Source organism: Ceratosolen solmsi, unplaced genomic scaffold, assembly GCF_000503995.2.
Source record: "Ceratosolen solmsi marchali unplaced genomic scaffold, CerSol_1.0 scaffold11, whole genome shotgun sequence".
NCBI lineage: Eukaryota > Metazoa > Arthropoda > Insecta > Hymenoptera > Agaonidae > Ceratosolen > Ceratosolen solmsi.
In genome coordinates, this window is record NW_011948416.1 from 2,539,709 (window position 1) to 2,555,617 (window position 15,909).

Below are 15,909 nucleotides of genomic sequence, written 5' to 3' on the forward strand. Positions count from 1 at the left end.
TATATTCGGAACAGAATATAAATAATAAATAGCTTAGCTGAGAATCGTGTCATATATATCTAATATATATATATATATATATCTAATATATATATATATATATATACTAATTGAATAAAGTTTTTTTAACTGTATTTTAATACTAATTGAATAAAGATAATAAATTAATTTAACTACAATCAAGATGTAGCTTCCAGCTATGCAAGAATTGAAATGCTTTAACTTGCGATTATTTGTATACACGACTGATTCTAAACTTGTGCAATAATCAATTTTGCTCTCCTCTCATAAATTTACGCAAAATCATCTAAAACATTCATTTTTTTATCTAATACAGTATTTATTTCCAAATTTTTTCATTCTACATGTACTTAAAAAATTATGCTTATTCTTTTGTAAAAGTAAATAATAATTATCATTAGTTAATTCAATACACATACATTTATTATATAGTATTACTTTATAGTCAAAGTTTAATAATTTATAATATTTTAATTACATATTGAAATGTTTGAAAATGTTAAGTAACAGCAGCCCATTAATAGTCAATAATGACTATTTCATAGTTTATAAAACGAATAATTTATTTATTTAATATAAATTGTACCTACAGTCAATTAAGTTGAACTAATGAAATAGATATCTAATATAAAATAATTACAGTTAGTTTTAATAGCTTTTATCTAAAAGTTTTTCAATATAATACTTATAATAGGAATGTGAATGTTCTTTAATTTTTTTCTTCTGAAATACGACATTAAAGCCATTTTATTATAGTAATATTTATTAGTTTATTAGTAATATAATTAGTAATATAATTTGAACAAACATTTTTGACATTTGATTATATTTCATCATTGTTTGTATTTCACATTCATTGTAATATCGTCTATTTGATAAATTAATTTCCATATTAAAAATTACAGAATCTGATCAGTATTATTTATTTGTACATATTAAAAATTAGCTCAGAGAAGTGCTTTTAAGATGATTGTAACGACTTTCTCTATGAAGGATGAAATTTAGCACGCGTTATTTAATTCTTTTTTTTTTTTTTTGTAATATAAGTATTTCATTGTAAATATCAATTATTTTAATAAGAATGATATTTCAGCTACCGATCTTACAATTTCATCAAAATGTGTAATTTAAGGATGGTCATCATTTTCTCTTAGTATAATTGAAATAAAAACATGAGTAATGAAAAGTGTAAATATAGTAATTGAAGACCAACAACTGAAAGATTAGATAATTGTACTTTAAAAAATTAGATACTTATAATATTATTATTTTTAAGAAATTTAACAATTTAATTGAAATGTTGTTAGAACTTCCATACGTGCACAAGGTCAATGTGTACATAATATAAGGGACAATAATAAATTGGAACATTAAACTTAATCGAACAATTAATAAGAGAATTCTTACACGCAGATATGAAAAATTAATGCTTTGATAGTATTATTAAATGCTTATCTTATTTTATTTTCATAGAGCTTTCTCGTTATCTTTAATTATACTTAGCTTCGTAATAAGTCAATAGCTTGTGTTGTGAAATATGACTCAACCTTAATGTCTAAATTGTTTTATTATTATTTATGCAGTCAATTTTCACTACAATACAAGAGGAAAAGAATGTTGGTACAAAAAATTAATTTTGAGTAGGCGAAGAGACCGCGGAAAATTATATTAATATAGAAAACTCATATTCTGTAATATGATAAAAGAGGAAAATATCTTTCAGTAATTATTTTTCACATAAATACATATTTATTTTCCGCTTACCAATTTATATAAAAAGCCTGAAAGTTTCACTTTAAAGTAGGGTTTGGAGTGTATAGGTTTTACAGGGGACGGACATGTTAACCCGTCGGTCTGATAATGTGTGTGGAAATATTATAATTTGCTGCATTCGTACTGGATACAGTAATTCCTACCTTGAGTTTCTGAGTAAATTTTGTGAAACAATATTCCTTGAAAATATGATGGGGTGAGGCGAGGGTGGAGATGAGATACTTACGGGCTCCTTAAATTTCTGTATTTACTTAAAAAAAAAAAAAAAAAAAAAAAAAAAAAAAAGAGAGAGAAAAAGTCAGGTACAGCAGCGGTCCTCTTATTCTCTCCATACAATCTCGGCAAAGTGACTCATGTAATAATAGCTCACGTAGCGCAACGCGATACTAATTCCAATATACGTGGCTAACGAGGAAAAGAGCGGGACGGGAAATCGACTAAAGGTGGGAGAGAAGCGAGACAGGAACCTAACGGTAAATCGCGGGTGCGGTTTGCACTCGTACACATCGTCGCAATCGTCATTCTCTCTCTCTCTCTCTCTCTCTCTCTCTCTCTCTCTCCCGCTCTCTCTATCAATCGGTCCTATAATTTATTAATTTAATTAATGAACAAAAATAAATGATTGCTTTTTATTAGGAGGTGCGTGTGTGTATGTAGAAAGAGTTATCGTGAATATTGCGAGCTTATTTTTACCAGAATCCTAGTTTATTGAGCGTATCTTTTTTTATTTTTCCAGTATGTTTGTTTGAATGATTTATCAGTTCTTATTCTATACGAATATATTAGAAACAAATTTAATCTTTTCTTTTATTACGTCACTACTTTCTGCTTCGATTCTTCATTCTATAAAAGAACCGTGCGAGAAGAGATCAAATTTTTATCATACTTAACAAAGTTTTTAAGAGCTATTCATTCACAGGGATCTGTTAGATTCAGAATAATCATTTTAATTTATATAATATTGTATTAAAAAATTAAACATTGAACAAACACGGAATTGTGAGTGCAAAAAACAAACATTAATAATCACAAATTGCCATAAAACAAGTAAGATTTACATGCTAAAGGAATTAGAAAATTAATCAAAAATAATATTACATTCGAAGATTATTTCTTTATGTGGTTCATATTAACATTTGATAATCTTATGATAGATGAACAAAACTTGAAAAAATGATTCTTATTCTGCATTGACATGGATAGTATTATTTTAAGGAACATCTCTTTTTCTGTTGTCAAGAAAAATATTTCATATTTAATTTATTTTTAATAACGTAATGTATAAATAAAGTGTATGACCGTTCTCATTCAAAATCTTTATATAATTAGTATTTATATTTATACATATGGAAAATTTGTAGCAAAAAATATTCTCTTAATTATTCATTTATAATGTAATATTAAATGATTATTTCATAAATTACTTTTCTCATACCTACTACGTTTAACAAATAAAAAATAAATTCCTTAATTTTTTATATATTCCCTAAAGACAATATATAAAGTAAAACTGATTTGGAATAAATATTTCGATAATTCATAATGTTGAATGAATAATGAATCTCTAATTTTCATTAGTGAAAAACTAGAATTATAAATAATAAATCGATTATATTAGTTTATAATTTTTACTAAAGTGAGATTAGAATTTCATTTTATTTATTAGATTAAATTAAATTAGCAACCCGTTGTGTAGAATGTAATGAAAATATTTACGAGTACATAATACGAATAGGAATATGTATCTTACTAAATTTCAATAATGTAGTCTAATATGATAACATTTTATGACATTTGTATGCCTAGAGCTTTTTATTTAACAATAAATTTATATGTAACTTTTTATTTAACATAGCAGTTTTATTGTTACGAAGAATGTATGAAAATTATAAATCTTCCAAGTAGGTTAATATATTAATCTAATTAGTGTTAGATTTTATATTACATCCTATTTCATTCTTGTTGATTATAAATTATGTTTAAAAATTAAATTTCTTGAGAAACTGGTTTTGATACATGTCTACGATTACATTCGTATTTTCTCTTGAAATTTTTTATTTATATATTAATATCTTTGTTTAAAATTAAAGCGAAATTTAATGATTCTCATAAATTCCTTTAGAGAAAACGGTACTTTTCAAGTATAACGTTCCAAGTTTTCTTTTAACCTTTATGAAATAACAATTTTATAATAATTTGCCCATATATTGTAATACGCGAGAGAAGCAAAAAAATTATATAACAAATTTAAATTATCATAAACTATGAGTTTTAATTTATATCAATTAAAATTAATTAAGTCAGTTGGATAATATATTTATTAGATTATTTGTTTTCTTTAATCTCTGTGTCTATGATCGTACACATAAATATTCCTTATAAAAATATCGTTATGTAAAAATTCATTTAGTATGCTCCTTAAAGATTTTCTTTTAATGATTCTTATTTATTGTAATGGTAAGCTAATTCAATTTCGAGTAGGAAGTAGGATATTTTAATTTCAAAATTCAAAATTTGTCTCTCATATTCGAAATAATTCTTATAAATTAACAGTATTATGCGATTATAATTTAAAAATTAATTGAAACGTAAAATGTTTTAAATGTATTAATTTATTTCATACAGTAATTTTTATATTTTATCAATTTCTTTGTATATTCGGATTACAATTATAACGTTAATAATTCGATAAACGTTTATATAATATTATATATATAAATTAAGTTATCTATGTAAAGAAATGTATAAAAATAGAAAATTACTTTTGATAACCGAGTTTCGCACAATAAACTGACTTCTTAAAATAATGATTACAAAACACGAGCAAACTTACATGTCACTTGATATATAATAATAATGCTCAATAAAGAGATTCGTCCGAATGAAGTAATAAACATGGACGTAATATTACGAATTGTACTCGTCGGCATAAAGTATACTTAAATAATTTTTGTAGTTACGAAAGTAATATGTCCAGGAGATACCGAAGACACGCGATAAATAGTGTATTGTTCGAATTACATCGCTAAATCTGACTCATCGGGTCACCCACGCACGCGACGCTGACTAAACAAACTTTGAACCTCCAAATTTGCCGATTGCAAGGAAGTCTTCAAAAAAAAAAAAAAAAAAAAAAAAAAAACAAAAAAAAAAAAAAATACGAAAGCGTATGAGTGAAAAGCGGAAAAGTTCGACTGGTTGCTTATTGCTGTTCAATTTCTAAATACGATATTTTATGTTCTATATGCAATATCTCAATATTGACAAGGACATAGCTGTTGCAAAATTATGTTTACCAAATTTACTGTTTTCCGTATTACAATATTAATTTAATCGTAATTTATAATATTATAAGTTTATAACTTCAGCGGTATTCAATATAAAATACAATTGTTAATGACAATATAGAAGATCTATATTTGTAACGGTAATATTTAATATTAACCGGTTATATATTTTATTTATATACAATTACCAATTCCTAGTAACTCGTATCCCTCTTACTAAGTAGTCATACATGATTAAAATATTCACATTATTTATTAATTATATTAATATATTAAATAATTATTTATGAGTGTGTGAAATTCTGGTAAGATGTACTATTATTATGTTAAAGCTAGAAGAAAAAACATAGATTAATAACATATGGCTAGGAGCTTCAACTTTTCTTAATTTTATTTTAAGTTCAAGGTGAACTTTTTTGTAGCAGAAATCATAAGAATTGTGGTATATGTATTTTGTTAAAATTATATATTTTATCAATCGTAGAATCAATAACAGTTGAGGTTTTAATAAATGTATGATTTTTATTTTAACTGAAGTTTTGCCACATTGCTTTATTTATGCGAATACTTACAATTTAGTAAAAATGATATTCTTTAGATATAAAATTGTAAATTGCAATAAAACAAATGAAATATATTTATATAGTTTTTATAATTTACATAATATATTCACATAAGTACTTAATTTCAATATTATATTATTTATAATTTATTATTTAAATTATAGAACCATTATAATTTTTATGTATTTCTGTAGAAATATATCAACAATTATTTTATTTACAATTTCAAAATAAAGAATTTTTGGTATTAATAGACAAAGTACTTTTATAATATATCAATTATTCATATATTATGATATAATTAATTTTTTGCCATTTTATACATTGTAAGAAACGAGAATAAATGATGTTAAATGAGAAAAGAATGTTAAAGAAATATTTATAATAATAACAATTCCAATGTCATAATAAGTTTGATTATTATTTGTAACGGTAAAAATGATTTATTACCGTTGGAATTATTAAACCAATTTTGTGGAATATTATGGATGGAGTTAAATGAAAACTAGATGATGTTTTGATAATCTTAATTTTTCTTTATACAAATAAAATCTTTATCAATATATACATGCCCACTCATAATGTAATTTTTTTTTTACTTTTTCTAGACGGTTGAGCATGGCTTCCCACATAAACCGCCGGCTCTTGCTTTGGACCCGCGTGATCATCGGCACGGCATCCGGAGCCATCAAAGTGTATCCTTTTCTTTCGTTCGTGTGATCGTTCTCTCCTTCTCTCGCTCTCATTCTTCTTCTAACTGACGTCAAGAGCCTTTGCTCTCTTTTCCTCGGTCTGTCTGTTACTCCCACTTTTGTCTCTCTCTTTCTGTCTCCTTTTCTCTCTATTTTCCTCTCTCTCTCTATCTATCTATCTCTCTCTCTCTCTCTCTCTCTCTCTCTCTCTCTCTTTCACTACCTTGATATTTTTTCATCTCGATTAAAGGTAACTGTATTTCCTCCTGGCTGCCCACCTCTCTCTTCCTTTTTATCTTTAATCCTTACTATGATTTTTTTATACACCGTATATTATCACCGCATTTACATATCCTTCTGGTCGCTGCTTCCTTAAACTTTATTATTCTTTTATAATTTTAAATATTTTCCGAGTACTTAACTATATTTAAATTCGATTAATAATCTTTCTTTCTGATATTGAGCTATTTTATAGCTTGCTCTCATTAATTAAACATTTTAGTTTAATGAAGAATAATTAATTCTTGGAAATATCTACAAAATGTATCATTAGATTTTATCTAACTGTACGGTTGTCATTATTAGAAATTTAACGTATTCTTTATGTAAATTGAATTGAAAATTTTTAATTAATTTAAGTTGAAATTTTGTGTGTGTAGGCGCGCGTTCGTGCAATACCATACGGATTTCGACCCAATATACATTAACGGAGAAACTTATTAAAATGTCTTGTAAATTTATATAATTTTCTTTTATAGATGTTTGAACTACTGTTTGCATGTATCAAAATATTTTTCATTAAAAAAAAAATTAAATATCATTTGTAAAAGTAAATATTTCTTGCACTCAAACAATGAGGAATAAATTTTAAACCATTAGTACAATTGTTAAATTTTATAAGCAATTAATTAATATTGATAACAAATTATATTTTCTAATAATTATTAAATCGCTTATGTATTAGTAGGTATTTAAAAAATATATAATATATATTTCTTTTTGACTTTTATGATTTTGTATATAATTAAAGTACACTGTACTTATATATATATATATATTTATAATTACATTAGTTTTTTTATTATAATTTTAGATTATTTTGGATGATTATATTACTTACGGATTTATTAATTTTTAATGAATCTAAAATATTTATATTGCAAAATTCTGACAATCTTGCGTTTCCAAAACAATAATTTGAGCGCTTAAAAATATTTTTCTAAGTAACTTAATTTCAATATTGCCAACGATAAATCTTCGTATATAACACTAAATTCATATATGAATGCATATGGGCGTATGTATGAATAGTAATCGTAAGTTTTGTGAAGTTGGTCATTTTATTCGCCCTGTTAAATAAATATGTTTATGAATATCTATCAAAGCAAAACATCTGGAAAATATTTAAGTTTTATTTATTACTCTTTTGTTCGTGCTAAATATCCACGATATATAGAAGTAAAACGAAAAAAAGTTGCACTTGAGCAGATTAAATCTGTAGCAATTACCACGAAACCTGTTATTATTTCAATAATGTAGTTCATTTATTTGAGGATTAAATTTAGCGAAATAAGAAAAATAATATACATGAATTAAATATATAATAATTTAAATGATAATTCACAATCATTCTATTAGAAGACATTTCTTTCAAATGAATAAAACGATTTTAATTATTATTTGTATTATTAATTTATGCTTAAAAATAATTATTGTGCAAGGCTTTAATTCGTATAAATTGTTGAAAAACTTCTTAGGGATTTAAAATTAATTTATTTTGTGATTAAACATAAGGATTAAATCGACAAATAAAATTAATAATAAGATATTTGTATTGGTTGTTGAAGTTATATTTTGAATTTTTGTCCAGAGTATTTAAGAATAAATATTAGTAATTGATATATGTCAGGACTATATATTTTCATTATTATTAGAATTTATTAACATTCACTATGAAATTTGCACAGTGCCTTCTAATATATTTACAAAAGATAAAACTAACATCCATGAACGTGTGGAAGATATACAATATATAGTAGTATCAAAGCAATTTAATTTATGTAACAAAATTTGCAAGCCGACATTAACTATTATTCGTACATCTAACGGGCAGTTACGTGTCTTAAAAAGAATGGCAGATCACATTAGGATTTTTAATTTTCTTTTTTTTTTTTATAATATTTTATATAATATTGCGTCATAAAAATCCATAATGAATATAAAAAAAAGACAAATAAGTGCATCGTCCTATGTAAATGGTAACCTCGTGTTTATTGCTTGTCGTCCCTCTTGCCTACCTCATTTCTCACTCACACATTCTCGTTCTCTTTTTGTTGTTTGTTATTTTTGTTTACATTTTCACGCAATCGCTGTAAACCAGCACTCGTGTTAATTTATAAAATTGAATGAGTCGTTGCGACTGGAGGAGATTTTATTGTATTAATATTGTCCTTGACCCTGGTCGTATGTACGGCACAACAGTTTTGGAAGGCCAGGCGTGGAATTTTACGGGCAGCATGCAAGTGAAAGCGGGGAAATTGCAGTCACAAAGATCATCGCCTTGCCCAATGAGGTAAGTAATCGCACTTTTATTTCGCTGAAAATAATGTCATGTTTAATCATTAAATCCCTTTAATTGTGCAAAATTATCATCGGCATTTGAAAAGTTCAGGATGAATTTATATTTACATACAGTGTATAGGATCAATACTATTATTGCATATATAAGGAATCATTTTTAATGTACCACCCAAAGACAAAAATAAATAAGACTTTTAATTTATAATTTATCGATTGTTAGGAGAAAGAACATTTAAAAGATAAGTATTGAAGAATAATGGATTGAATTTATGTTATTATAAATCAAAAATCTATTTGCATCACCATCCTTTGGAAATTAAATCTGTATCCAAAGAGAAACAAGAACGTAATATTAATTTCAGTGTTTTATTTCATGTATTATATTGCTATAAAAACAGACTATAATAATGCATGTTATTGAAATGCCGATTACATTAATTATTAAATTATTTATAATTTCGCGTTGAAACAGAAAATTTAACACGATGAGGCAGAAGACGAAGTAAAATTGAATATATTATTATAAAAATTTTGTGCTCACATGGAATGTGAGATGCAAACGTAATTGATACGCTATTTTAATAATCTAGTACAATAACCTAAGACTATTAAACGTAAAATAGAAAGTGTATAATAAGTGATCAAAGAGGAGCTACTTGCTATAGGGAATAATTTTTCGTTTCATAAAATTCACTGTTTAATAAGCTCTTGACAATTAGGTCTTGGATAAGGACTTAAATCACTATATCGACGTTAAATATTGTTCGCTCAGCATATGTTCATAGAAATTCAGGATTATGTCTCGCTAGTGCATGGGTACAAAAAATCGGAATTGCGTGTAAGCATGTCAAATCACCCAAGTGAAAATATTTCCTCACATTTCGTAACGCGCGCCAACCTGTAATTTGCTCTCGCGCACTTACAAAATACAAACATATACACGCAAGCGACTTTTAAAGAGGGAGTTAACAGTGCGTTGCAGGCACGTGCCTCCCTTCCCGCCCCTCTGTCACTCCATTGCCTCCTCATCCTGCCTTGGCATTCAATCACTCCGGTATTTATTTATGCGTAAATGTTGTTATCGTTTTAATAAGATTGTGTACCATAAGTCCGAAGAATATGACGATTCCACTATTCTCAAAAAAAAAAAAAAAAAAAAAAAAAAAAAAAAAAAAAAAATGATATTCACATGTGCCTAATGATATTAAATTTTAGTTTTTACTTGCTGCATATACACTTTAAAATAATAAATTTGGGCATAATTTTCGTGCACTCCTTAAACATTAATTCAATATTAATTACTAAATGATACATTTTGTTTTATTGCATTTGACTCATTAGGATGAATTGTCACGTAATTATCATAATTTACTAACACCGATACTTAAAATAATGTAAATATTAATTATGATTACGTAGTTATTTTTACCACCCGGATACATATGCTAATTTATTCATCGCTAATTTGTTCGTTAATTTTACGTGTCTACCATTGAATTTATCCAAGAAATTTAACTTCACAAATGGCCTATAAAAATTTTGCACATTAAGGTTAAGTAATTTATTTAACGGTTATTAATTTAAATTCCCGACCTTATAGTTTGAAAAACTTTAATAATGTGAAGATGGGCGTGATTAGATATTTCGAATTCCCATAAAATACTTTGATGCTATAAAGGTATCACGGGTCATTTTCCTACATTATTAACAAAATCCAGCGTTTATTGGACATTCTGTATCCAAGTTCGAATAGCTCTCAATCTTACAAAGGACAATATATCGGAAATATCATAAATCTATTTAATTCCTACGAACCTTACAATTAATCATTCATGTATACGCACTTTCCACCCTTTGATATTTATGTATTATTTAAAATTCAATAGTCTTTTATATAATATTTAATGTTTTTTTTTTTTATTATTAAAATAGTATTTTTAAGTTTAAAAAATTTAGTTGCTAAAATACTTTATAGTTTTGTTATCGATATCAATGATATATGTATTATATAAATTTATATATTGTAAAGTTTACAATTTTACATGGTAGTTAAAGTAATAAAATATAATAAATTATATAACAATTATATCATTCCCAATTTTTCTGATAGATGCATCAAACAATATAATTATTTTTTCATAATAATATTTTGATACGTAGAAACTTTTTTCTTATCAATATAATTATTATAACACAACATAATCATATATCTATAGATATTCTATTAATAGTGTATAATACACTTTTTGTATATGCCATTAATTATTCAATAAACTGTAATGAAGGAAAAGAGTTATTAAATTAGAAAATTCAAATTAATGTTTAAAAAAAAAGTATGTAAAATTATCAATGCTACTTCGCAACATCTATAAACTTATATAAATAATTTGATAGTTCCTTTCAATAGAATAATTACAGATTAATTTGATGATAAACAATGCGACTATGTTTACCAATTACCCTGCATCCGTTGGTCGCGGATAAAAAGTCGGAAGGCAATAGTAAAGAAATTTTACAAAATTATCTATACTCATGGCAATATTCGTGTTCATGGAACTAAATTACCAACAATAATGATAAGTCTCCGGAATAACGAGCGTAGGGCAACAAAGAGAAAATTCATACGTATCAGCTGGACTAGAATTCTCGGGATCATGGGACTAATTGTGCCGATGAGTAGTGTTAACTTAATTTCCCATAATTACAGCACCGGACAGCTTAAGTGTTCTTTAATCCGCATTAACCCTTTTAACCACCTTTTCCTCTGGAGCGACCGGGGCGATATTGGATTACTCTAATCGTATAACTGCATTTCGATGACGATGCATCGCTCTGTGAAGTCCCGACAGCGCCTCCTCCTCCCCCCCCTCCCCACACCCCTCGCTCTTCCTTACCCATTGACTGTATAAATATTTTGAAATAAGACTTCGCTCTCAACTCTTTTGTTTGGCCTTCGCTGGTAATTTATTTAGAGGCTTTCTCGCAGGTCTTGTTGTTACACAACAAAGGGCTAATTGATAATTTCTCTCTACATGTTCTTATTTTTCATTGAAATTTACCGAACAAATGTATTTAAGTCTGGTGGAGGTGGCCAGGTCGTAACAACGCGTAACAACACTTTTGTTGGTCAAAATTAATAATTATTATTTTTCTTTTTCAAAATAATAGTTACGATTTTTACGATGTTTTGTAGAATAATTTTAAAATAAATGAAACATCGATGCGTATATTTGTTATTTCATTACGTAAAGTTCCTATCATTATTTCTCAGTACTTTATGTAAATAAATTTTTTCACCCACAAGATAATATTGAGACATTGATCTTCAATATACAAATCTTTGATGTGTAAATACAATTAAATAGCCAAAAGTTGTTGCAAACTAATATAACGAGCAGATAATTGCCAGTGCACTAGCTGTGACATCGATTTACTTACTTTCTCAATCCAGTATCATATTATTTCTAAAGAGTTTATCATACTACATAATGTATATTATAACTTTCATAAAACCTCATTACTTTAACAACCTTTCTCTCTTTGTGGTTGATTATTCGAAGCAAAATACGCTCACTTCTAAAACTTGGTTAACGTGAATTCGGTATTTTTAATACAACAGATAGTTACTGTTAGAGTGAACTTTTAGAATATAAGTTGCACTCATACGATTAAATAGTTTCAAGAACATCAATAAGTGCCAATAAATCGTATTACTTATTAATTTAATAATATATTTACCTATCCATTGAAAATACAATTTTTCGATTATAATTTGTAAAATTATTATTTTACAAATGCCTCCCGTTGATCAATATAAGCACAAATTACATCCGTAGAGTATTAAATTTAATTATCAAAAGCATTATTTTAGGGAACTATACTTTTATGAAGTACATATGTTTAACATAAATTCCAATCCAAGTCACATTTTAATTTATGAATTTTAAAAATAAATATTAACTCGTGTCATTGAGAGTATTAATTTTTAAGAAAGAAAATAATCTATTGCGGAACACTCTGTAAGTTCAAATGAAAGCAATTTATTAATTAATTTCTCTTTCATAATGTAAAATTGTAGTTTAAACTTGAAAGGAGTAATAAACAAAATATTTTAAGTCATGGTAATATGTGATTAATATAATTTTTTTTTTTTCAATTAAATAATTAGTTATTTTAATTTCACACACATTTTACATTAAATATTTTATGAAATTTAATTATTAGAAAACCAATATAAGCACATTAACTCACTCATATGTTCAATAGGAACAATTAATATATTATAATTATTTAATAGTACATAGTATAATGTAAGAAATTTTGTTTATAATATATATATATATATATATATATATATATATATATCTATTTCCAATAAGTTAAATTACTAAGTATTTTTTAATAAATATGAAAAATTAATTGTTAAAAATGAAAACGAAGTATAATTATAAAAAATAGATTTTCGTATAATGTTAATTCGTTTCATATTGTAATAGAACTTTTAATTTAGCATTCAGTTAGCATATAGCTCTTAATAAAGTAAATTTTTACGTTAAAATGCAAACATTAGTATTAAATTTATATCTCGTCTTTAAAATTAATTGCAGATGAAATGCTTAATTAAAATTAATTTCTAGGGGCGCGTGGTTTCACTCTGTGACGACAATTCATTACATCTTTGGGAAATCAATGAGAATTCAGTTATTGAAACTAAGTCGCTATCATTGGAAGGTAAATTAAAAAAGATCTCAGCAATGTGTCTCGAATCTAATGGCGATCATCTCTTGCTGGGAACCGAGGGTGGCAATATCTACCTTTTGAATCTCAGGACTTTTACGATGTCCGACACTATAATTTATCAAGATGTAGTCATGCAAAAGTAAGTGATTATTGATATTTTGAATATTATTTATTCTTGATAACGACCGAATAATTTATTCATCATAATACTTATTTATCATTATTTCTAAATGAGCATTTCAATAAGTTATACAATTATACATACTTTTCAAATATTTTATATAATTTACATAAGACTAAATTTGTTTGCATTTTATGAATAAGGCGCCATGAATATCAATTTCTTTGACTGGCTAATTTTCTATTGTCAGATACCAAAGATTACGAATATAAAATCATCTTTTGAAAATTATAGTTGTCGCGATAAGATATCGCTGATGCGTGTTTAAGAAAGTTATTATAAATGTAAAATGTGAAAATAAGGACGTACCATCTGTTACATCCATTTTGACAACTATTTTCTTCCATTGGATTCTACAAAAATTTTTGAATCATCAATAGACTCTTATTTAAAAATCATACGAGCCTTCTTGTATGTTGCGAATACAGAATAACGAAAATCATGATAAAATTTGTGTTGCTGCAGTGTACCCAAGGACTTCAAAGTGAATCCTGGGCCTGTTGAGGCCATTGCCGAACAACCAGGCCACCCAGACAACATTCTGATTGGCTACAACCGCGGACTCATGGTGCTCTGGAATAAAGCTACTCCAGGTGCTCAACAGGTGAACATTGTTTATTTTACGCCTTATTCATTTTTCAGTTTATTTTAATATTCTTCTTTCGTAACAATACGCATTGGGGATCTTTTATCAAGTATAATAATTGCTCACGTGGTAGAGGGAAAAATGTGTGTCGGCATTGCTTTTCTCATTCACAATGTGCATAGTCGTAACTCAGCGCTTTCTTGCGATAAGCTAGGAAATTTACAATGATAGTTATGACAGTTTTTTTATTTCTTGTGAACTACAAATTCATATAATTTGAATTTATAATTACATTATAAACTTTGAAGAGATTGTAGCCAGTGACTGTAGCAGATGTTACTTTTCTTATTTGCATTAAAAAGTAAATTTACTTAAAAATAGCAACTGATTTGAAAGAAATTATTTAAACATTAATTTTGAGTATTTTCGTGCCTTCTTGTCTAATAAAAATACACGAGGTTTTATATAAATATTGAATATCTATTTTAAGCGAACATAGTCATATATGATTTTTAAATTTAAATATGTGCAATACGATATTATTTTTTGCATATAAAATGATATTTGATTAATTTTTTATGAAAATATTTAATGTTTCAAAGTTTTTAATATTTTTAATAACAAACATTTATTATTTATTGTCAATCGTAATTTATTCAATCATGTAATTAATAGTTGCTATTGTTAAGAAACTGAAGCAAGCGTAGATGTAATTTATTATTTCATATTCGTCATATTTATTTCATATATTATATGCTAAAAATTATAAGTTTTTAAAATAGTTTATAAATAAATGTTAATTAATAACTTGCAATGAATGATATTGATTTTTATATTAATTTATGAATATCAAATTGATAATATTTATAAGAAAAAATTAAAAGTTTTGATCAAAACGGTGATATTAATTCTTACATAATTTTTATTATAAAATAATATGAAGCACGGATATTTAAAATTTTTGACTTCTTACATTGTGTAAAATTGTTTAATATTTTATTGTATTTATTAAATTAGTAGTGATATAAAATGTATATTATATTATATATTATATAAAACAAACTGTAATTTTCATGGAATTTATAAATTTGAGATTCTCTCATAAGAATACTCATTCAAAACAATGATTCATGTAGTGATTTTTTTTCTTTAGTTTTTTCATCCTTTCATTTTCATTTTCATAAAAAGAAAAACCGCAATAAAAATGCAAATTATTTGAAATTGTTTTTTATGGATTTATTTTTCAACAAGATCTTAAAAAATTTAGACTATAAGTCTTACTTGATTATTAGAGTTTTATTATACTTTTATTAGTACTTCAATGTATTCATGCTATACTTAAGAATCGTCAGTCGTTATTATACTTCAAACATTTTTTCTTCGAAAATATGATGACATTATTCACGAAATAGAATCAACTATTCGTTTAGCAATGCAGGAAACTGAATATAAAAAATTAGTATATTTCAGACAATAAATCAACAGT

General features: G+C 25.9%; 1 protein-coding gene across 1 annotated transcript in view; it reads left to right on the forward strand.

The window, feature by feature from the left end:
- Positions 1–6,262: 6,262 nt before the first annotated feature.
- l(2)gl (LLGL domain-containing protein l(2)gl) overlaps positions 6,263–15,909 on the forward strand; it is a gene marked incomplete at its 3' end in the record, with an annotated part of 14,196 nt that continues 4,549 nt past the window's right edge. The window contains exons 1-4 of the mRNA XM_011496060.1: positions 6,263–6,339; positions 8,818–8,908; positions 13,554–13,795; positions 14,303–14,441. Of these exons, the coding sequence (XP_011494362.1) occupies positions 6,263–6,339; positions 8,818–8,908; positions 13,554–13,795; positions 14,303–14,441 (549 nt within the window). The remainder of the gene's footprint in view (positions 6,340–8,817; positions 8,909–13,553; positions 13,796–14,302; positions 14,442–15,909) is intronic.